The sequence below is a fragment of the Telopea speciosissima genome, chromosome 7 (assembly GCF_018873765.1).
Source record: "Telopea speciosissima isolate NSW1024214 ecotype Mountain lineage chromosome 7, Tspe_v1, whole genome shotgun sequence".
Lineage (NCBI taxonomy): Eukaryota > Viridiplantae > Streptophyta > Magnoliopsida > Proteales > Proteaceae > Telopea > Telopea speciosissima.
Window position 1 is genome coordinate 21,389,139 of NC_057922.1, and position 24,486 is coordinate 21,413,624.

At 37.7% G+C, this 24,486-nt stretch overlaps 1 protein-coding gene across 1 annotated transcript; it reads right to left on the minus strand.

Annotated features, from left to right (window-relative positions):
- Positions 1-1,499: 1,499 nt before the first annotated feature.
- On the minus strand, positions 1,500-23,608 carry LOC122669149 (COP9 signalosome complex subunit 2). Its single transcript, XM_043865832.1, has 12 exons — positions 23,461-23,608; positions 22,635-22,727; positions 18,714-18,792; positions 16,794-17,034; positions 16,637-16,711; positions 16,410-16,544; positions 15,013-15,200; positions 9,172-9,240; positions 8,959-9,049; positions 8,707-8,841; positions 2,008-2,120; positions 1,500-1,843 (listed from the first exon to the last, which is right to left on the minus strand). Exons 1-12 carry the CDS (start codon positions 23,468-23,470, stop codon positions 1,753-1,755), a joined length of 1,320 nt encoding a protein of 439 aa, XP_043721767.1. The 5' UTR covers positions 23,471-23,608; the 3' UTR covers positions 1,500-1,752.
- Positions 23,609-24,486: the final 878 nt, after the last annotated feature.

Here is a 24,486-nt window from a genome sequence, read left to right on the forward strand (position 1 = left end):
GGCATTGAGATACATGTAAGCACACATCCCGGCGTGCGCCCAATCAGCCCAACAGTTGAAATGCTCATTGGGGACGCTCCTCATTGGAGAGGAACCGGATCCAGGAGGGCTCTGAAGAGAGAGCTATGGTAGGAGCGGTATGCAGAGGCAGGGAGAGGACAAGGATTGGAGTGGTGGCATGCCGGGATAGGGTAAGGTGGTACAAGTTTGAGATGTAAGGGCCGGAGGAAGATGCAGAGATATAGGACGGGAGGGTCGTAGAGGAGAGGAGAGAGAAAAAGAGGCGGGGAGGGGATGCAAAGAGGTAGGTATGTGGAGGTGGATGCAGACGAGGTAAGGGGGAGAAAGAAGGCAGGGAAGAGGCGAGGGAGTGGGAAAGAGATCACTATCACAGCCCATCTAAAAAGTCGAAAATAGTTCAACTCCGGAGTTTCAATGGGTTTATTAAATCCACAATTGATATCAAAGGATTTCTACAAGTAATTACGCAGTGAAATCCCTACATTAGGGCCAATCAATCTTTGATAATAACATTTTTTTGTTTTTGTGCAAATCTATGATAATAACCAAGAACAACTGCTATAGGCAGTTGATAACAGTGTGGAACGAAAAAGCCCCCCCTACAAAGAGTCTTGGTTTCAAACCTCCTGGTTCACATCTTCCTTTCCTCTGCCATAGAACTAGGTACCTATCTACAAAACAAATAATCTTTGACAGAAAATATATCCAAGTACAGATCACGGCTACCCGGTCATGTTATACCTTCTGTGATAAAAATTATGAGTTATTCACCATTCATAACTAATCCAAAGAACTGATAGATGAGCATGTTGTTAGAAAACATCTCTCCAATTGAGTTTTGGACTCTGACGAATGCTCTCCTTTTTTTACCCTTCCTTCGATTGTATAAATGTTTCCTTTAAGTTGGTGAGATAGATTTCCTCCATATCCAGAGGAGGGGGTGACAAACTTCCTCCATATCCAGAGGGGGTGACAAACTAGACTCTGGCTGGTTGAAGCCCTTGAATAAGAATCCAATTTTCTATCACATCAGTCTATTTCCTCTATGATATTACAGTCCAAAGATTTTTTGCACAGAAATGCTCATCCAATGGCTAACTTTGCCACATATTACCCTTGCCAGCTGTGATGGGGTGGGGGGGAGTCTTTACCCTTTATGTCTTGAGAGTATCCCATTTTAAGAATGTACAAGATTGCACAAAGGGACTAAAAGAAGAATCACCTACTCAATCACAGACTACGATTACAACTCTTTAATTAAATCACAATCTTTGCACAGCACTTAACATGCTACATGTATGAATTCATCTTCTCCCAAAATACTGTTTACTGATCAGAGGATTAAGACAATTTTTCACACAATCCAATTTTTCAGTCCAAGTAAATTGAATCACCTATCACTTTTTCCAGAAACTAAATTATGAAATCAACGATGTACTTGAAATTAAACAAATAAATGTCTCAACCTATCTCCCTTTCCACATAACACCTGTCAGGAACCAGATTGACATGAAAGAAACGAACTTCGAATGTACACATTACACAAGTTTAGTCTATAACAAATAATACCAAAATAAAAACCCCTCTTGGTATTCACAGGTTGCCTAACTCTATGGTATGAATGGGGATATTTGAATCAATGAAAAGTCCCCCCTCCCCCAACTTAACACCACAGTATACCAAAACTGGGAGCTCTTCCTAGCAGAATGTCGATACATTACTTGACAAATATTATCCTACTCGATTGCTGATAGTTTGGTAGAGCGACCTGAGCTGTGTGTTCCATTTATCTATCGCAGCATATTTTTTCATCCCTTTAGACCTGTATGATACATTTCATCAATAAGGCAAGAAGAAATTAACATTACATTCAGAGCTTGCATATTGATGCTTTTAATGAAACAAAATAAGAAACATAGAATACTGAATCATCAGGAAGGGAAAGAGAAGTTCAAATAAAAATGTCAAGAGTTAAAAAAAGTTAACCTGTCCCCACGCTCTAACAGCCGATTAACTTGATCAATATGCCCCTGGATACGGTTATCCAAAATTAGCGAGACCAGCAATTGTTCGACATCTTTCTCTGGCACATTAAGCTCCTGTGCAACAAATGAATATTAGTAACCAAGAAAAAACCCATAACATATGGCAATATGACAGTAATAAAGTACAACCACAAAAAAGAAAAAGAAAATATATATATATATAGTTGAGCCTAACTGCCAAAGAGTAATAAACCACGACAGAATTTAGTGGACAGGTTTGCCTACATGTCAAGTTTCAGCCCAAATGGACAATGACGAGGAAAAATAAACTTTTGCAAATCTAGGGACTACCAGACGGTGCAGGGGCATTTCTATTGGTGTGTCAGGCATGCACGGCCGGCACCTTAATATATTTCAGCAATTCCTCTTTTACATCGATCCCATTTTTTGATTACATTTATGTTCTTCGTACCATGTCTTACAGATCTTTTGTTAGGGTGTCCCCTGTGAGCGATGCGCCTCGTCGACGCCCGGATGCGGTGAGAAGTTTGCAAGGGCTCTCGTACAGTGGACAAGTGCGAGTTAAGTAGCAAGGCCAAAAGCACAGCATTAGATTAGCATCTTAGAATATTGAAACCTTAACAGATAACAGTCTAGAGTTGATAGATGTTATGAGGAGAAGAAAGATTAATATTGCTTGTATTCAAGAGACTAGATGAAAGGGTAAAAAAACTTAGGTTGGACAACTTTAAACTTTGGAATACGGGAGATCAAAGTAATAGAAGCGGATTGGGCATAGTAGTGGAAAAAGACCTAAAAAATGATGTGGTGGATGTTAAAAGATTTGGAAATAGGATTATATCCATCAAACTTGAGTTGGAAAAAGAGGTTGTCAATGTAATTAGTGCCTACACACCCCAAGTAGGATTGGATGAAAATAATAAGTTAAAAATTTGGGAACACATGGATGGACTAATGCAAGGTTTTAGTCAAAGAAAAGATTATTATTGGGGTGATCTGAATGGTCATGTTGGGAGAGATTGTAGAGGATATGAAGCACATGGAGGCTATGGTCTTGGAGAGAGGAATGGGGAGGGGATCTTAGTTATAGACTTTGCAGTAGCCTATGACTTATCCAACGTGAACATTTTTTTTGAAAAGAGTGAAGAGAATTTAGTTACCTACAAAAGTGGGCATCAACAATAAATCAGCCTTATCCCAACTAAATGGGGTCGGCTACATGGATCACAGTAGAGACAGAATATTAAAAATATAAAAGTAAAGGGAAGTAGCAAACAACATCAACACAAACTCTAGGGCATCAACCCATCTTAGCTATGAATCGCTTCTTAACTGCTCAACATTCCGCTCCAGTCCTCGAGATTGGAGTGTATTACAACAACAACATCACAGCATCATAGCCCAACTAAATGGGGTCGACCACATGGATCGTTGCTCTCCAATCAGCTCTATTTGAAGTCATGCAAGGAGCAAGGCCTACGATAAGCATGTCTTTCTTCACCACTTCTCCTATGGTTATCTTAGGCCTGACCCTAGCTCTTTTGGTTCCCCCAATCTGAATAAGATCACTCCTTCGAACTGGGGCATCCGAAGGCCTCCGTTGAACATGGTCATGCCACCTCAAACGACTCTCTCTAAGTTTATCATAGATCGGAGCTACTCCCAACCCAATTCTAATATGGTCATTCCTTTATCATTCCTAGTTTTCCCACACATCCATCTCAACATCCTCATTTGCAACGCCAACTCGCCAAGTTTATTTATATGACACTTCTTCACAGCCCAGCATTCCAATTCGTACATCATAAATGCTCTAATGATAGACATATAAATTTTGCTTTAAGCTTTGAAGGGATACGCCGATCACACAGAACTCCGAACGTACCTCTCCACTTCATCCACCCAATTTTAATCCTCTGGGCAACGTCGTCTTCTATGTCACCCTCCTTATTTACAATTGATCCTAGATATATAAAGTAATCAATTTGCGGTATTCCCTCTCATCAATATTCACCTCATATTATTCGTCCCAGTGTTGCTAAAGTTACACAACATATATTTACCACCTCATTATTAGCCAAATAGATTTCTTCTTAACAAGAAGGTCCAACAAATTGTTCTATAAGGATTGCAAGGTTATACTTGGGGAGAGCCTAACCACTCAACAAAGATTGGTGGCCCTAGATATTTGCCTCACCACACAGTATCACAAGATAGGGGAGCTTATTTTCCTTAAGATAAGATGGTGAAGGTTAGAAGGAGATTCCTTGAACTCCTTTATCTATAAAGTGGTCAAACAAGGAAAGTGGGACTAATACGATGTGGAATGCGATGATGGCTTGTATTAATAAAGGTGTTAAAGAGGTACTAGGGGAATCAAAAAATAAACATTATGCCCCAAGGGAGACATGGTGGTGGGATGATGAGGTTAGGCAGCCATAAGGGTCTGTATGGCAACGTTTCTGTTCCAAAATATATTTTCTAAGTTAAAACAGTTTTGTGTTTCTGTGATTTTGGAATAATTCTGTATCAACAAATGTCGTATGGTAAAATTGGAAAAAAATTGTTTCTGCCATTAGAAAAAAAAGAAGCATGTATGGATCGCATATTAAGAGAAGAATTTCTTCTATTTTGTGGTGGTGGTGGTGGCGGTGGTAGTGTGGTGGAGGAGGTGGTGGGGGTGGCAGCAGTGGTGGTGGCAGCGGTGGTGGTGTTGGTGGTAACGGTAGAGATGTGGTGGAGTTGGTGGTGGAGGTGGTAGTGGCGACGGTGGAGGCGGCGGTGATGGAGGTGGAGGTAGTGGCAGAGACGGTGGAGGTGGTGGTGGTGATTCATGAATATTGAGTCCATATCGTGCACATTTTTGTTTTCAGTTTGTGTTTCTGTTTGTTTGGAGCTTCTTTTTTGTGTTTCTCATAACCATGCCAAAACCATTTCTATTGCCTAGTTTGTTTCAAAAAAAACACCAAAATGGATCGGGCAACAAATACAGGATCTGTTCCATTTCTGCCCCCAGAAACGATTTTTTGGAAGGTTACCATACAGACCCTAAGACTAAGAAAGTTAATTTTAAGACTTGACAAATGAATAAAGAGGTATAAATTTGCCAACAACGAAGCCAAAAAGATTGTGGGGAAAGCAAGGGCAAAGAAATGTGAGGATCTTTATAATCTGAACACAAAGGACAGGGAAAAGGCTATCTATAAGACAGCTAAAATGAGAGAAAGGATGAGTAGAGATTTGGACCATGTCAGATGTATCAACTATCAAAGACAATGATCGTAAAGAACTAATAAGGGATGAGGACATAAGGAAAGATGAAAAAAGTATTTCTACAACCTATTTAATGAAGATCCTTCGAGTAATAGGACACCAGAAGGCTGCACTAACTCATCTTGACACCACATGGGGTAAATATATATACAAAATTAGGGTGTATGAAGTAAAAGAAGCATTAAGAAAAAATGAAATTAAGCAAGACCCCTGGCCCAGACGGGCTTCTTTACAGTATGGAAGAGCTTAGGAATTTGTGGTTTATCTTAGCTAACCAAGTTGTTTAACAAGCTTATGAACACAAAGAAAATATCAAATTAATGGAGGAGAAGCATTGTGGTGTCGATTAACAAAATAAGAGTAATACTCAGGTCGTGTTTGGTAAGCATTCTTGGAACGCATTCTCGGATGATAAAAACAACTATATTTATCATCCGAGAATGTGAAATCGACGTAGAATGCATTCTAAGACTGCATGCCAAACACAGCCTCAGTGCAACAATAACTATAGAGACATAAAACTAAAGAGCCACACGATGAAGTTATGGGAGAGGGTTATTGAAACTCACCTGAAAAATGAAAATACTATTTTAGAGAACCAATTTGGTTTTATGCCAGGCAGATCCACAATGGATGCTAGTTTCTTACTTAGGATACTCAAGGAAAGAGATAGAGAGAGGGGCAAGAAGGATCTCCTATGGACTTTATTGATCTAGAAAAAGCTTACGATAGAGTCCCTAGAGAGTAAATCTGACATATACTAGAGAAGAAAAGGGTGTCATGTAACTATGTGGACATAATTAAAGATATGTATGATGGTGCAGTGATTAGCATAAGTACTGTGGGGTGACAAGGTAGCGAATTCCCAATTACAATGTGATGCAGATACACTACCTTGGACCGACCCAAACCCAGTTGGATATCCAAACCAAGATGAACCGCACTCTGTGGTATTAAATCTCGTCTCGGAAGGCCATTTCGCTCAAATCTAAATTTCTAAGATACCGAAATTTCAACAGAATTTCGCCGAAAATATTATATTTTTTCAATGAGTTTTGCTTGGCCATTTTGGGGTGTAAAATGCCTAAATAACTGAAATTTAGACGAAACAGTGCATTTTTTTAGACCGAAATTTCCAAAATATTGCATTTTTTCTTTTCGGCATAGCATCTCGTATCGGCCTCGCCGAAATATCGGAAATCAGCGAGATTTTGAACTTTGCCGGACCCCAACCATGTACTGGTTTAGTAGGATATTTAGGATTTATTTTACTTGGGAAAGATATGTAATTTTATTTTGGGTAGCTATTAGACATGTAGGGAAATTTCCTTTTTTAATTTTATTGAGTTTCTATTTTAGTTGGTCTAAGTTCTAGGAAGTAATTAGGAGTCTTTATTTTTTGGGTTTTATAAATAGATGTGTAACCACGAATCCCACGATTGAAGCAGATTTGAAGAATGAATTGATTTTATGGTTTGAGTAGCCTGCGAGCTGTGTGCAAGTTTTCTTCCCTCCCCCCTCCTTGTGCGATTTCTTCCCTTTTCTTCTCTCCTCCACCGGCCCTCCACCAATTTGGGGGTTACATCAAGGTTCAGCCTTAAGCCCTTACCCATTTGTGCTAATCATGGATGATTTAACCAAAGGTATACAAGATGAGGTTCCTTGGTGTATGCTTTTTACTGATGATATTGTTTTGGTAGATGAGACAAATGCAGGGATTAACGCCAAGTTGGAGTTATGAAGATCAACATTGGAATCAAAAGGTCTTCAATAAAGTAAAATAGAGACAGAATATACGGTGTGTAACTTTAGCCACACTAGGACAGTAAATGAATGGTTAATTTGGAAGAGAGGGAGATTCCACAAAGTAACTATTTTAGATACATGCACTCAATTTTAAGTAAAGAAGGGGATATAGAGGAGATGTTGCCTAGAGATTAAAATAGGATGGATGAAGCAGAGAGGTGCGTCCGGAGTGCTGTGTGATCAGCTTATCCCTTTAAAGCTTAAAGGAAAATTTTATAGGACTATCATTCGACCGGCTATGATGTATGGTGCGGAATGTTGGGGAATTAAGAAGCGGCATATAGATCAACCAAGTGAAGAGATGAGGATGTTAGATGGATGTGTAATGCAGTATCACTTGGCTGGTTGGACCGGTATGGAAGGCTTGGGAGACCCAAACCCAAACAGAACCGGTCCAATGGTTTTTGGTCCAACAAGGGTTGGAAGTAGAATATTAATTTATTTATTAGTTTATTTGTTTCAGTCTTTTATTTGTTTGGGTTGACTACGAAGGAGTTTGAGTTCGAATCGCAAGTTGTTATTTTCAGTTTTTGTAGTTAGAATAGGAGTTTTGTTATTTTTCCCTTTAAATACTTGCATTTTAACCAATGTGAGAACAGATTGAATAGTGAATTGATAGAAATTGTTGAGTTTTACTCTATGAGAGTGTGTGCTTGCATGAATGCTTCCCCTTTCCCCCAAGCAACTCTGAAATCTATCTCAGGTTTCCTCTTCTTTCCTACCGCACCCCCACTAATGTGTGGCAATACTAGGAAGGATAAAATAAAGAATGACCATATTAGAGCTGAGTTGGGAGTAGCCCTGATTCATGATAAACTTCGTGAAAGTCGTTTGAGGTGGCATGGCCATGTTCAACAAAGAGCTTGGGATGCTCCAGTTTGAAGTAGTGATCTGATTCAGATTGAAGGTACTAAAAGAGTTTAGCAAAAAAAAAAGGTACTAAAACAGCCAAGGGCATGCCTAAATTAACCATTGGAGAAGGGGTGAGGAAAGAAATGCTTAACTTAGGCCTTATACCAGATATGACATCGAATAGAACTGATTGGAGATCGAAGATTCATGTGGCCGACCCCATTTAGTTGGGATAAGCCTATGTTGTTGCTGTTGTTGTTAGGTCCTGAAAATTGACACATGGCTAAACAAACCTAGACCTACCTATCGAATAGTCAGAACTGCCACATCATTCTGGCATAAAAAAATTGTTCTGAAGAATAGTAAGTCTTGGCCGGCAAACTAAAGTACTAAATGACATCTGATTTTGAAAATCTAACAGATGTTCTAATATAACAATATCGGTATCACAACGACAAGATAAAGAAAACCGATTCCAGGAAAGCAGTCTTGTGCGATACATCTTAATAAAGATCAGGTTGGAACAAGAGGTGGGTTCCACCAGTACTACTATTCCAGCCCTATTTCAAATAGTAGTCTCATCACAGACCCACCAAATTTTGAGTTTGTTACGATAAATAACAAGTCTGCTCTTTCCAAATACTTGGTCAAGGAAAAAACACATGGACAAAAGAAGTCATGGAAAGAAAAAGAACATAACAGAGATCAAACGAACAAAGAGACAAATTTGGCAACTTGTATACATTACCTTTGATATGAATGGAATTCGAATTCTTGTGTAAGGCTTGATGAGCTTAAGCAAAACTTGGGTTCTAATATTTTTCAAAAGATCCTCGATGTAATTTCTAATGAATGGATCATCCATTATAGTCCTCCTATTACTCTGGAGATAAAAAATAACAACAGTGAATCCCATGAGAGAAACAGGGTACAAAGAGGAACTGAAAAATCATCCACCATAAGACATCAGGGTATGATAATTATAAAAGGAACATATTACCTTAAGAATTTTCTCGAACTCCAATATTTCATTCCGTTGGTATGCTGCTATCAGATTCGTCATGGCCAATATCTCGGGGTCATTCTTGTATCTGCAAAACATAAACACTAGTTGTTAGACGAAGTGACAAAAAAGACAAGAAAAATAAAGGAAAAGAGGCCATATGCAACAAGAATCCCTCAAACATGAAAGGTGAATTCATAAAGAACTTACGGCTTTGCCTCCTGCCCATCAAATGGGTTAACTTCAGATTCCATCAGCATGTTTGCCAGAACCAAATATCTGTTCGTTGAAGCAGCAAACATAGCAGAGTGTGAACAAGAATTATTGCATGTGTCTACATAATTCGATCTCCATACTCCAAGATAAAATCTATTTACAGGAGGATGATGAATCACCTTGGCATATAGGGAATGTATCTGTACACTTTTAAGAGGATGACGTAGATAAACAAAAAATTGGGCCTATTTTAGTGGAAAGACGCCTTGAGCTGGGTTATATATGTGTTGGGCCTTTGGTCCAATGGGTATTCATTATAATGGGCCACTTTAATGGGCCTAAAATATGGGTAGACAGTTGGCACACGAGAATTACTTTATTAATTTAATTAGGTTCCTTATTTGGGTTAGCTTCCTAGTCAGTTTATGTGACCAAGTTACATGTAATACATTATCAATTTAGCATTGGCTTAGGCCTTTCCTTTTTTGAATGAGACTGGTTTTTATCCTTTAAATAAGTTTGTAAGAGCCACAACCCTCTTCATACCATGGGGTTTTATCTTGGGTTAGTAGTTTAGGCTACGTTCTCCTAGTTTCCTATTCTGTTTAGGCTTAATTAGTAGAGTTCTATTCTAAGTATGTAATAGAGTTCTATTTTGAGTATCTAATCTGTCCAGGTCTATTATATAAAGGAACCTTGGTTGTACTTGTAGTGATGGATTATTCAATTCTATCGCACAAGTCTTCTTCTTCCTTAATCATGTCTTTCTCTCAGCTCTCTTTTTCTTTGCAGGTCCTGATTATCAAGGTTTAGATTTGTTACAATATACAATCCAACCCAACTAAATCTCAACCCAGCAGTAGGAAATCTTCAAGATCCGTGCTAAACATAGTACTAAATCTCGCGAAATCTCGGTCGAGATCTTGAATATTTCGAGTATCTCGACCTTACCGAAACAAAACACAAGCTCGAATCAAAAAAATGCAAAAACTCGGTGGAAATTTCGACCATCTCGCGATATCTCGAGACTTCAAAAGTAGCTTTATAAATACCAAAACTCGTTAGTCTCGGTCGAAATTTCGACCGAGACTTAACAAGCTCTGGTTTTTTTGGGTTTTTTCTCCTCGTTAGTCTCGGTCGTTTCTTCTCCCATACTATGACGTGGCATTTATTTGTCCTACAGTCGGAGAACAATGCACGTCGGCTCCATCGGACTATGAGTGGGGTCGGTCCTAGACATCGGAGTAATTATTATTAGAATATTTGTAAACATTTGAGTCACTATATGACTACTTAACTTGTATTGGACTACTGGGGATATTGTCAAATTGATATCATCTTCTTAACTTGTTATTTACTTATTGTACTTAATATTATGACTTAAGTTATGACTTATGAGTCATTCACTTTATGTTTCCAACTTCCAAGTCAATTTACTTGTTTAAATTGCTTATTAATCATTAATTTATTATGTCCTCTAGTACTTAAAGTCTTAAACAATGTGTATGTATGATTAACTAAGTTATACATTAGGATTCGACCGTACATTGCCAATCAATGGTGCAAATCCAAAACACCACTTTGGGTGACTATTTTTGCAATTCGAACATTTAAATGAGTTTATATAGCCTAAAATAGGGTTTCCATGAAGTTTCAGTCCTTAACTTGGCCTAAAACCCACCGAAATGACCTACCGAAACATAACAGAAAAATGCAAAATTTCGACCGAAATATCCAAAATTTTGGATATTTCGGTCAGCCCGAAACACAGAAATGAAACGAGTTTTCGAACTATGGTGCTAAAAGGTTAAGGGTTTCTGAGTGCCTGCTGTGAACCTGATGCTTCCACCCTCATTCGTCTGTACTTTGATTGGCAAGGCAAAAAATGAAAGCTAGTTCTGTATCCCTAGAATCTATATTGATAATGACAATAAGCTCTGGGGATGTTTGTCACACAAAAAGCACACACTAGACACAGAGTCATCTAAAAAAGATCAATCCAATTAGGCATTCATTGTCCACTCGCTATAGGAAACTCCAGAGTGCCAAGTTGGAGGACAAATCTAGGATCGTACAGCACTGACAAATATTGGTATTTTCCCTACCCCTCATTTTGGATTATAAAGATTAGGCCAAATAGTACAGAAGTCCACATCCAAAGGACAAGGAAAAACTCAGGATTCACCATTACATGATGTAACAAATACTGCAACATTTTGGGAGAGGAAGAATAGAACATAAGTTTTAAGGGAAAAGCTGGTTGTCACCTCACCTAGGTAGGTTATAAAAGCTTTGTATCCTATTTTCAATTGCTTGAAATACCCACATTGACAAAGACTTGATTGTCCATAGAAAAAACCAAAAAAGTAATTTCAAGTCAATGGGTGGGCCCACTTCAACAACAAAAAAAAAAAACTTCATCGTATCAGGACGCTTTCAACATTTTGTATGGCTATCAAATCGTCATTAACTAATCGCCGATAGATGGGGGTTGCAGTAGCGGATCACAGCATATAGGGGGGATTGGTTAGCATAGTTGTCAAGGCATTGTTCCTCCACCCAAAGACATCTCATATTTGGAAAATTGTGGTTCATTTTGTTTAGTTGCCACACAAAGAACAATAGCAAGCCCCATAGAGACCCATTTTCTACATTTCGTATGGCTATCAAATCGCCATTCACTAATTGCCGATGGATGGGGATTGCAGTAGTGGATAGCAGCAGAAAGGGGGGTTGGTTAGCATAGTTGTCAAGGTGGGCACCTTGGACGTATTGGTTACCTTGTTGGTTTCGCTTGTTCCAGACCCACGCCAACGCCTTGGATTTCCTAGACGCCGTGACAACTATATTGGTTACAGCAGCAGACTGCCCAGTGCCCTCCTTTTTCATTGAGTAGTACTCCAAAGTTCCAAATTGTCCTCTCATTGATTATCTGACTCAGATTCAAGGTGAGAGTTGACTAAAGGGAATACAAAGTCTGGCTTTCTCAAAGTCCGGAATTCTAAGTTGTCCTCCCATTGATTCCCCGCAAATTTGATGTATAGAAAATTGGCTTTTGCCTCTTATTTCTGTGAGATTCAGAAACTGTTGTAGGATGCAACAACCCTTGGTGAGAGGCCAAGGATGGATGATAAAATGTCAGCCTAATTCCAGGTGGGATGATTGCATATCCATCTACTTCTCTATCCTTCTTCAATCTATCCATCATCAAATCAGGTAAGCGGTTTTCTGGTTCCTATATCTTGTGCATATCCTACTTGCTGGAATTTCAATTTCTCCATCGTTTCCATCTGAGTTTTGAAATCAAACTTCATATTTGACAATCGCAGAATATTCTAAACACACCATGGTTTCAAAATTTGGTCTTGTTGCACAGGAAACAGATTGTTATCTCAAACTTTTCTCCTAATCCGAAAAGGATCTTGGACATTGCCAACAAATGGCTTTTTGATTTGAGACTCTCCCCCCTTCCCAAAGTGAATTGCTCCTCTTATATCACTCAAAATGGTATTTCTAACTCCTTTACTAATTTTGATGTCATTTCATTAACACAACCCATTTTAGTTTGTGCAGGACAATTTAATAGCTTCTAAAATAGTTCTAGATGGGCTTTTGGATTATTTTTGCAAAGCTCTTTTATTTTGATAGAAACAGATAGCGTTTTGACAAACAATTCTTTTGAGCCTGAAGCTAGAGGTACCCTTAAGGGCCTAAAGAAAGCCTTTGATTTAGGATGGACTAATTTTAATATTTGGAATGTTTCATAAACCTTACAGGATATGCTCCTGGAGCCAGTATCTCATCCGTGGCCCTGGAACTCCACTTGTTGGGGGTACGATGTCTTGTATTGCGACGCTTGGTTTGTGGGTTGATTCCGAAGGGCCGTTAAATTCCTGTATAGGGTATCACAATAAATATGTAGCGATGGTTCTTTCTCTGTAACGAGACCTAAGAGTGGTGTGAGGACAAACGGCTGTAACCCTATTCTCCATTGATAGTGAAACAAATCTCATCTCACCGTGGACGTAAGCAATCTTGCCGAACCACATAAATCCTTGTGTTCATTGTGTGGTTGTTGTTTGCGATTTCTATTCTTTTCTGCATCGTGTCTGGATTCGTTTTTTAACACCACTCACATTTTATCTCAAACTGTTTCCATTGTGCAGAAGCTCTCTTTTTGTAAAGATGTGGATGGCAAACTTTGTTCTCTTTCTAATCTTTTAGCATTCATAGCTTGTAACTCTAAGGTTCCTGTTCATGTCTGTGGAACCATAACCAATGTACTTTCTCTGGCTTGTTAATGGTACGTCTTCTTTTACTACTAAAAAAAATTGGATTCCTAGTTTCTAGTCTATTTTAAGATCAGATTTGATTTTCTATTTCAGATTAGTATCTTATATTATTGCTAAATCTGTTGGTGTTTTGATGAACTTTTGATTTTGTTTTGAGCCCATTAAGATATGCTATCAGTAGCATAGTTCAAAACTCGTCTCGTTTCGGTGTCTTGACCAGAACGAAACAACCGAAATCTCGGCGAGACAGTGCATTTTTTTTTGTTTCAGTGGGCAAACGAACTTAGTTGGTTCCAAAACTTTGGGGGAAGCTTGTTTTAGGCTTAATAAACATATTTAAATCTTCAAATTGTTTTTTAAAAAAACAAAGCACCTAATTCGGTGGTCTGGATTTGCATCCTTGGTTGGCAGTAAATGTTGAACCCTTATGTAATATTGCCTATTCTACAAATTGTTTGAGTGTTATGAGACATAATTGGAAAGTAAAACAAGTAAATTATGCAATAATGTATGAATACACATAATATTGAATAATTATTTACGAAAAAGTTAAAGACTTAAAGTAGAAACTACAAAGTAGAGTGAACAATGCATATTAAATAGACACCCAACCCATGTAGAGTGAACAATACTATGTCATAGACACCCTAGTCGAGATCTCCGAAAACTCGATCGAAACAATGCAGGTTTGATATTTCATAGGTAGTTTTGTACTTTTGTCTCGACCAGGTCAAGATCTCAATGAGTTTTTGAACTATCAATTCTGAAATTATGTTTAAAAGAATCGTATTCCTAGTAGATTACACTTATAACTCCAGATTAGACCATTGAATCAAACTCATCTTTTGAGGAGTTATTCTTAGTCCTACTTTTTTACCTTCGACTGGAATTTTAAGCCCATCAGAGTTTCTGATTCATAATTATCAAATTTATCTTGAAATATGGTTTCCAAACCTGTCACCGCTATTCTGGTTTCATTGGATTTCTGAACCTAGTAACCTTAGACTTCTAGAAACCCATCAGAGGATTTCTAAGAATTGTACCTGAACAGAATTCTGGGGTTCGCAGGCTACCCAGATCCAAATCACAGACACTTCTAAAAGGCACACCAACAATCATAGACAACAGAAATGGGACAAGCTTAAAAGAGAAACTAAAGATCCATCTATAGCCTCATCTGACTATTTAACATCGTTAGATTTCACTAGTATAAAGCATTAACCATAATTCCATGTGATCCAACAATAGACAACAGTATTCCCAGCGACAGAAATCTACCCATTCAATTGAGCATTCAAGGCCCCGTTGCACACAAATGACAGAAAAAAGGTAACCACATGATATGGTTTGTTTCTAGCTTTATATAGACTGGCTTAACAAGTGGCCATGTTTAGAAGATCCTGTATGAGCAGAGGAAAAGAAAGAGGTCCAAACTATTGGTCCTGAAAATTTTTCATGTGTGTGTGCCCAAGCACGTGCGCAAGTGCCAGAGGAGGGCAAGGGACAAATTTAAAAAGTAAAATGGAAGTGCTCATGATCATACTTTAGACATTGAATACGCCGCTGATTCCCAGCTTCATCGTAGTTCTTAAAAGCTTCAAAAAAATCTGTTGCTGCCTCTGCCCATTGGCGCTCTGCCATATGCATTTTCCCACCACATTCATGAATAATTCCCATAATTCGTGGATGGGGTATTGCTGATTTGATCGAGAGTGCTTTTTGGTACAGTTGCTGCAATCATCCGACTATCAGAAAGACTCATCCAGCAGAACATAGAGAAACAAATAATGAAAATAAAGAAACACCAGAATCAATTCTTAAAAGGGATTTCATCTGAAACAAAAAGCACCACAAGAGAAAACCTCAAGATTTAGTCATCCAAAAGAAAATGAGAGAAAAATAATGAACTTTACCATTCCAGAAAGATAGATTCAACCTAATGTCATCAAAGCTTTGGTAGGCAACTGCTTCAACCTATGGGATCTGTAATGCATTTAAAGTTACAATTGGGGTCTAGGCCAGCCAGTGGTAAAGACAGCAAGATAGACACTGTATAGAAATTCCTTCATGTCTTGGTGCTAATGGCAGACATCAAGCTATTGCCCTGGCACACCTTCCCACATGTCCTCATTCCACTCGTTTCACTTAGGCACTTCCTAATTCCTAGTACAACCCCCCTCCCCGTCCCCCCCCCCCCCCCAAAAAAAGAAAATGGTGCTCTCCCCCTCACCAAGGAATTTCCAGGCGCACTCCCTCACTCACCTGCCATAACTCTCCACTCTCCAGGATATTGGATCAACAATCAAAGGTTAAAAAAATTTCTTTCCAAATTAAAAAAGGTCATAGGCTACTTACTGACAAAGTGCTAGCATCTTAGTTTTTGTAAGTGATGACTCCTGAAGCTGAAGTCGGTACACTGAATACTCACTGCACCATTTGCTAACCAATTAAAAACCTTTTTGATACATACAGCAATGTGTTCCATTATGATTTTTCTGAAACCTCTGGATATGTAATTCATAAGTCCAAAATAATACTAGCTCAGCACTAGAGAAGTCATAGGAAAGTCATTCATACAGCAATGTGTACCATTATGATTTTTCTGAAACCTCTGGATATGAAATTCCTAAGTCCAAAGTAATACTAGCTCAGCACTAGAGAAGTCAGCCTCTACTCACAAGACCCGGATAATTTGATTAGAAAGCTCAAAATCTACCAAATTTTCCCATTAAGATGCACATAGGAAAGTCATTCATATTACTACTAAAAAAAGTTATTGTTCGTAAAAAAATATATTTCTTAGCTATTGAGAATGCAATTAAACAACTTGGTAGAGTTACCAAAGTATCATCTAAATTTAATGGTAGTCAGGTACTAACGTCTTGAACAAGAACCAACTGCATAAAAAAAATTTTAAAAAAGGGTCCTAACCACCCTTACCTTGAGTTTTTTGTTATTTTTAGTCTCTGTGTACATTTGAATCTCTATAGCATACACCTCCAAAAGTTGTGTTCCTTTCTTTTGATCGTCAGTACCATCTTCTCTTCGACAAGACTTGTGAAGCTCCTTCAAAATCTAAATATTTTGAAGAAATAATTAGAAAACACTAATGCTTTTACAGCCTTATATAGCAATAAAATATTGCCAAAATATAGCCTGAAAATTACCTTATTCATCCGTCCGTATTCACCCATGTCAAACCAAATCTTGCAGAGCTTAAGGTTAGTTTTAAACCACAATCTCTGCACAAAAAATGGGCAATAGCAAATCAAACTCTCTCTCTCTCTGTGCGTGTGTGTGTACAAGCACAAATAAATTCCTGACCTCATTCTTAGCCTCCTCAAGGGCTTTAAGAGTAGTCTGATAGAACTCTTGTAGAAGGCCAAAGTTCTGGCTAGCTGACCCAGAAACAAAATCCATTATATTGTTTATACATTTTTCACTGTAATTTCGCGTTACAGCTGATTTAATGTATGTCAACATGACCCTATAAGCTTCCATCATCTCTTTATACCTCCCCAACCGATAATAGAGTTTAACAGTTTGCTTTAAAGCTTTGAATCCCCTGATGAAATGACCAATGATGATCCGTTAGGCAAATGAAGAGTTATGACCCATATATCTAATCTCTCAGCAAACGGTAAGTAAGATGACACATAAATATCTGCCAAATTTGAGAAGAATAAGTAAATATCTCTTTCAAGGGAGACTACAAAAATATACAAACACAACAGATGAAACCAACTTCAATTTCGAGCATTGACTTCTTCCACATCCACCAATGGATCTTGCTTCTGATCTTCAAGAATTCTTTGCTATTGCTCTAGAATTCTTGCATTACAGACCATGTAACTCTCACATGTAATACTCATCTTATTCAATATATGCTCCATGTTCTCAGCTCTAGCTAAGGCGATGAGTAACTGATCATGGATTAGTTGATACTCCATGTCAGAATATGTGTGTCTCGGTTGGGAGGTCCGTGGTATTGAGTTTGCTTATTGACCCACCCAATTATCACACAGCTCAACAATTGAAAGGAATGGCAAAATTGTAAATAACCAGAATTTCAAAGGCTTAAGTAGGAAGGCAAAGAAGAAAGGACACAAAGGGAATTATTATTTATAGCGTTAGGACAGACTTGGAACAAATCAACAAATAAGGATAAGACAGAATTAACAAAGAAAGGGAGGACAATTGGGTCAACTAACTATAAGAAAGTTAAATCATGCGGGGAAGGGAAGGAAATGAATTGAATCGTTTTCAACATTTGGCCTCGAACCAGCAGCTGAAGAACTACAATCCCGACAAAGAAACTCCAATTCAATTGGAAATTAGGGACTTTGAATAGCAACATCTAAACCTCTTAACTGCAACCAACAAGGACCCGATAACCAAGTAAGCGATTCTTTTTTTTGTATTTCCTACAACTGAACCTGATGGAAGTTGCTGGTTCAGATCTGAATACAAGTGAGTATCTAACGCCCACAGGTTTAAAGGGGAAGAAGCTTGGAAGTTAAATAGATCCACAGTATTAAATCTCAGAGTAAAAGAACCATGTACAAGTGAAAAAAGGAGAGAGAGATTGCACAGAATAAAATGGAGAAGAAATTCGCATATGCATGCCACACAGGCCACAACCAAACAACTCAATTCATTCTTTTTCTAATCAACTATTTCAATCGTTGGTTACACATCTATTTACAAAACCCAAAAAACAAACACTACTAATTACTTCCTAAAACTTAGACTAACAAAAATAGAAATTCGATAAAACTCAAATTGGAAATTTCCCTACATGTCTAATAGCTACCCGAAAAAAAAAGAATCATGGACAAATGAGATCTGTACAAGCTAAAAGAGTCATGGGACGGTACCCATAGCACACATGAATTCCATATACCCAGATTGGTGTACAGACAACATAAAGTTGAATGATGCCACAAAAGTATGAATTTAGCATTTTGTTTGATGCAAAAGTTCCTCATAATCATAAAAAAAGCAATGCTACTTCTGTATGGTAAGCATCTCCATAAAAACTACATGAAAAATACATCACTGGTAATACCGTGTCCCAAATAAATTAATGGATTCCCACAGGCACATGAATTGTTTAATATAAAGTGAGGTAAAAAATAATAAGTTTTTCTGGAAACAAAAGAGGAACTATACGTTCAAAAATTTATAAATTCTTACTGGTAAGAAAAAAAAGGAAAAAAAATAATTAAAGTCAGTGCTACTCACCATTCAGCCTTCTCTGGTTCCATACGGACAACCTCAGCAAAACCAGCAAGTGCCCCTTCTGGGTCAGTTTCAACCAAACCTGCAAAAGAAGAAAAAATTAAGGGCAAGAAAACAAATGGATTTGTAAATGAGAAAATGAACACCCAACAATAAACATGTTACATGAAAATCACAAAGGTAGTAGAAATAAATATATGATTCAGGTTTCTGGTTGGTAAATTTTACTCAAGTGCTGGATTAGGGTTTGGATTTCTCAACCCAATTCATAAATGAGCTGGGTTTAAGTTGCCATATACAGACCCAACAGGTTCTTAAGCTGAAGCTCTTCCCACTTTTTCAGTTAACCAGAGGTCACCCATGATTTGCTAATTTCATAAATAGGCCCTTTTCATAATAAAAATATACCCAACCTTTTTTATTAGTTTAATATGCTGAATTTTGCAAATCCAGTAATTATGACAATACAATATTCCTAAAAGCAGTGCTGTCAAAAGGCCTAAAAAAGGCAATGCCCTAAACCCTGCTGATTCATTTTAATATCTCCAAATTGTATAATTTATAAAGCGGAAAACATATATATAGTTGTGTACTTGTATTAGCAAGAAAGAAGAACTCATGAAAGAACATCTAACTTTAAGTGTATATATTTTAAAGTTATGGATCATCCAGGTGGGTGATCTTTTAAAACTGCACCTAACAGCAAACTCCCCTCTTCCAGTATGACATTGGCAATTCCAACCATTGGATAAACAGGTGACGGTTCAGATGGGACACATCAAATTTCAGGCCCAAATTCAATCATTTACCCTCCCATGTAATGGCATTCCCTTATATATGTCCATGCACTCTCTCATTTTCCTGTGCAGTGTGCACCATCTTCGTAATCCTGAATTTTTAATGGTTTATTTCACATTTTCACCACCTGGCCTACTTGGTCAGCCTAAAACTTGACATGTGGTCTGAGGTCAAACCTATTCACAAAACTTGGGCCCCATTGGAGCCGCCGCATGACAGATATTTGATGTTAGGTGCAAGACTGATACAGATCGATCAAGATGGATCTGCTCCAAGATTATGTTTCTAGCAATGATATTGACTAATCTATCAATCAGATCTAACAGCTAAGATTGCTGAGATCTGATCACAGATCTAATGGTTCAGATTTAAGGAAATGATAGAGAGATAAAAGGGAAAGATAAAGGTGTCGATGGACCTTGAAGAGGAGAGAAATTAGGAGATTGGTGACTGTCAGAGGTGACAGATAAGATATAGCGTTTCCTAAACTGGTAGAATTAAAAGGGGGACAGATTGAGAAAAGAAAGAATCTAGTTAGCTTTCCAAATAAGAGAGATAAAACAGGAGAAAATAGGAGAAAGTAACAACAACACACACATACACAGAGAATCAGCTTACAAAATGGAGGAAGAAAGAAGAGAGAGAAAAGGCAATCATTGTACCAACCAAAAGAATCCAATTTTTCCATTACTAATCCTTCCATCGATTTGGGAAGGGTTGTTACGTATTTATAGAAATTTAAAATTTAAAAAAAAAAAAAAACAATTCCCTATTCAACCTCTAGACTGCTAACCAACTTCTTCTGATAAGATAATGACTGGTTTATTAAAACAACTTATAACAAACAATCTACAACAAGAAAATTATGATATTTTAAACTTAGAGAAATCCTAATCGATAATTAAACAAGAATCCCACGACCAGAAGGAAAAAAAAAACACTAATTTAAAAATAATAACAATTACACAATCGCGCCCCCCCCCCCCCACTTTAATGAAAGGACTATCCTGCCCTGACATACAAGATCTGAACCTACACTAATCAAAATTAATCCCAATCACATAATCTGGATCTTGGATTGTTTCTGCATTATTCCCCCATGGTAGTAAAAGACTTGAGGACTAAGGGATAACCTTCACCATCCAATCGGTACCCACACCATTTTACTTCGATTTGATGTTGTTTTAGCATGTCACACAAACTTGAACAAAATCAATGAGCATTCGATTTTTTACGTTGAAGATCTGTTGTGAAAGAGCAAATTCCAGAACGATCCCGATTTGCTTTTCTACTTCGATCAGATCGTGAGATAATGTATTGTCGAGTCCGATCATGGTCTCCTTATGAGGATCTGCAACATCAAGTCTTCAAGCAATTCAGCCTCAATCCTTGTTGTAGAATTTCGAGTATAATTTTACTAGTCCGTCGTTCTCTTTAGTGAGCTCTCTAAATTCCATAACCATAGCCTTTCTGTCTCACATACCCTCTTTGAATGAGTATAATCTTCCATCGAAAGGAGTAAGTAGTGGATATCTTTTTCTTTTCTTTTTTTTGGGTGAATAAGTAGTAGATATGTTGATAAACCTCCATGATGAAGAGCTCTAGGTTTGGATCTGATACCAAACTGATGCAGATCGATCAAGACAGATTTGCATGTGATGGGCCATCCTCCAAGATTCTGTTTCAAGGACTGGTATCGCATAGTTCTACTAATCAGATCTAACTGCTAAGAGGTCTCAGATCTAATGGTTCGGACTTATGGGAAAATATCAACAAAATTCAAATAGGAATTTTTCAGATTTATGCTGAAGAACTAATCCAACCACCAAAGGAAAAAAATTGATTGAGAAAATAAAGGGGAAAGAAATATGTGATGATGGACCTTAGGGAGGAGAGAAATTAGGAGATTGGTAGTTGTTGGAGGTGACAGAGATTGATTTATAACAAGCAACCCACATCTAATAAGGTATGATATTGTAAACTTCAAAAACTCTAATCAATAAATAAACAAGAGCCCCACGACCTGCCTTAAATTAATTTTAAAAATAAGAAAAAATTAAGCAATTGCCCCCAGCTTTAATTAAAGGGCTATCCTGAGCTTACATACAAGATCTGAACCTCTACTAATCAAAATTGATTTCAGCAACATGAACTGATCGTGAATTGCTTCTAAATTAAAGACCCCTTCATTTTTTTTCAAACAATATTCTTTTTTTTTTCTTCCCTTCAAATCATATACACAGATGCACAGCATAACAAACACCCCAAAAAGAAAAAAGAAATAAGAGAGTATACATATATCTTTTATGACAAAGCAACTACCTAACCAAAATGCCTGTTGAGGCACACAGCAAGGCAATTATCTCACATTGCACGTACTGGACCAAATGTTTACCTAGTCAAAACATAGGCAACTCCTGGGCATAGCAATGACCGTAGTTTTTAAAACTGAACCGGGAGGCAAATCTAAAAACTGCTTGGTTCCAGTTCAGTAAGTTCAGACTGATTTTTTTTATCAAACAAACCCCAACTCTGACAAGGGCAAAAAAATAATAAAAATGAAATTTTCAGAAAATATATAATAAAATGGGGGGGAACCAAACAGACTTTTTTTAAAACTGCCCGGTTAGGTTTTGGTTTTGGTTTTGGAGCAGGACAGTTCTGGGCCTGACCAGTTTGACCGCTGTTTCAGTCATATTTTTTGAACTATGGCATTGACAACAATTTTACTAGGCCTCTCAAAATTAGAATAAATATAGAAGTAGTAATCTGAAAAATCCTAATTGTTTAAAGGAATACCTATTTTGGCACAACTATATTGGTGGGTTAGTTTTAGGTCGACAGACTTTAAAATGGATTGGCCTGGGTAGGCCTCACAACATGATTAACAAACTAGTCAGATTTGGGTTGGTTTATAATCTTATCCTCAGATATAGCAAACCCTTACACATGCAATGAACAATAAAAGATAATAAATTAGAAGACATAAATAGCAAGGCCTTCTAATGCAGAAGCAACCAAAGAACAGCTAAAACATCCCACAAACCTAGGTCCCCCAAAGAAAATCAAATGCATGGTCTTCACAATGGTCAATGACTGCGAAAATTCCTGCAAGACCAAGATTACCTTTTGAGTTGTAGTATTGATTCTCAATGTCAACATCCTGCTCCTCAGGCTCCTCCTCTGAGTACTCGAACCCATAATCCTCCATATCAGCATCTGGGTATGCAACAGCACCAAAATTCAAAATCAAACAATTCACCGAGAAATTAAAGTAAAAAATATTGCACATAAAGGAAGAGTTTCTCTGTGAGGGAGTGCAGGAGCCACACGGGCGTGGCAACCTATAAGAGTGCGCGTAGCAGCAAATAAGAGTGAGGGTGGAAATTCCGCCTTTCATGGGTGGCAGGGCGGTCATTTCTTTCCCACTGTGCTTGGGCGTGGCCTGCGCCCCACCCCCACCCGCATCCCCAAACAAAGAACATTTTCCCATACATAAAATACACTCGTGTGATTGAACTTCGAACGTTTTCAGAAAAAATACTTGATAAGAAATTGTTTTCACTGAAAGCAAGTTAACTCGCAAAAACTAGTTGTTACAACCAATTTTACAGAGTATTGTGAATGCGTTAGATCAAAACTAGGAAAAAAATAACAGGGAAAAAAATATTTCGACGCTGCTTGGTTAGATTTCAGTAAAATTCGGACATGCTTCATATACACTTCAGATATTTTATAATCCCTAATTCATAACCACTTATCTAATCTCGAATTAAAGATCAGAAACAATTGAAATCTGCATCTTCATAAACAGTGCGAACAGTCAATTATACAAGAAATAAATAAAATTTTATAAATAACTATTAAACGCATCTCCATCCTTCAAGTTCACCAAGTAATAAAAAACAACTAAAGAAAAGCGGGAAATAAAAATAAAGAGGAGAATCGTCACCGGAGCCCATGATTGCCTAACAAAACTCAAACCAAATTGTAAAAGGGTTTTCAAGATTGAAGGTAATTATCGCTTCGATGGCGTCGATCTGCAAACAAAAGAAGTGCGGGAATCCAACTAGAACGACTTCCAGTAATGGTATGTCGCCGAGACTCGGAACGGAAACCCCTCCCCTTTACAGAGAAGAGACGAGAGAGAAGGGCATCAAGGATGGGTGAAAAGAGCTACGAATAGAGCGAGTTTACACTAGAGTGGGTAACAGCGATTTTGTCATCTAAAAGCTCGGAGGATCGCCGCCTGGTCGCGGGGCCCCTACGCCAGCGGTCACATACGACATAAACGTGTAACAATAAAATTTGTGAATTGGGTGTTTTTTATTTCAGGAGGGCTAGGGCGGTAATTTTGAACGTTCATGTGTCTAGGTGCAGCAGTCACACGATCAAGCAGCACTCTTTTTTTCTATTAAAATCTTGGGTTTTTTGATAAATACCCTCCTGAAAATATCCATTTGTCCAAATGCTCCTCTACAACTTTTCTAATTGCAAACTTCCCCTCATTTTCAAAACTTTGAAGCACTTTGGTCCTTACTGTTAATTTGAAATATTAGATGTCAATTTCAGGATATCTAATGACCAAAATGCCCTTCTGATAAAAACCCACCAAAAATTAAAAATAAAATGATCAAAATGCTCTCATCTTCTCCAAATGGTTTAGGGTTTGAAACTGAAAATCAAACCCTAAACCATTTAGGGAAGATGAACAATAAAATCAAACCTCCAAAAATAAAATTTTAATGACGGGTATATCCAATTGGTGGTTTGTGGGGCAGTTAACATGTGAAGAACACAGTAGCCCTTAAACTCATAGTAAATTATGTGGTCAATTTTATGTCATCAGTCCAAGACTGAGATTGTAATAAAAAAAGGATAGCCGTCAAATATTAAGCATTAAAAGGATGATTCTAAAGAATGGCAAAAATAATGAACTTATACATTTTTACAGTTAAAATGAATAGTGAAGATACGT

Excerpts from the sequence above, each read along its gene's own strand:
- LOC122669149 (XM_043865832.1), bottom strand. Across the intron at positions 15,201-16,409 it reads AAAATAACAAAAAACTCAAG|CAACTGTACCAAAAAGCACT; the intron begins GTAAGGGTGGTT and ends GGATGATTGCAG. Across the intron at positions 9,241-15,012 it reads CGGCGTATTCAATGTCTAAA|ATATTTGGTTCTGGCAAACA; the intron begins GTATGATCATGA and ends TTCAACGAACAG.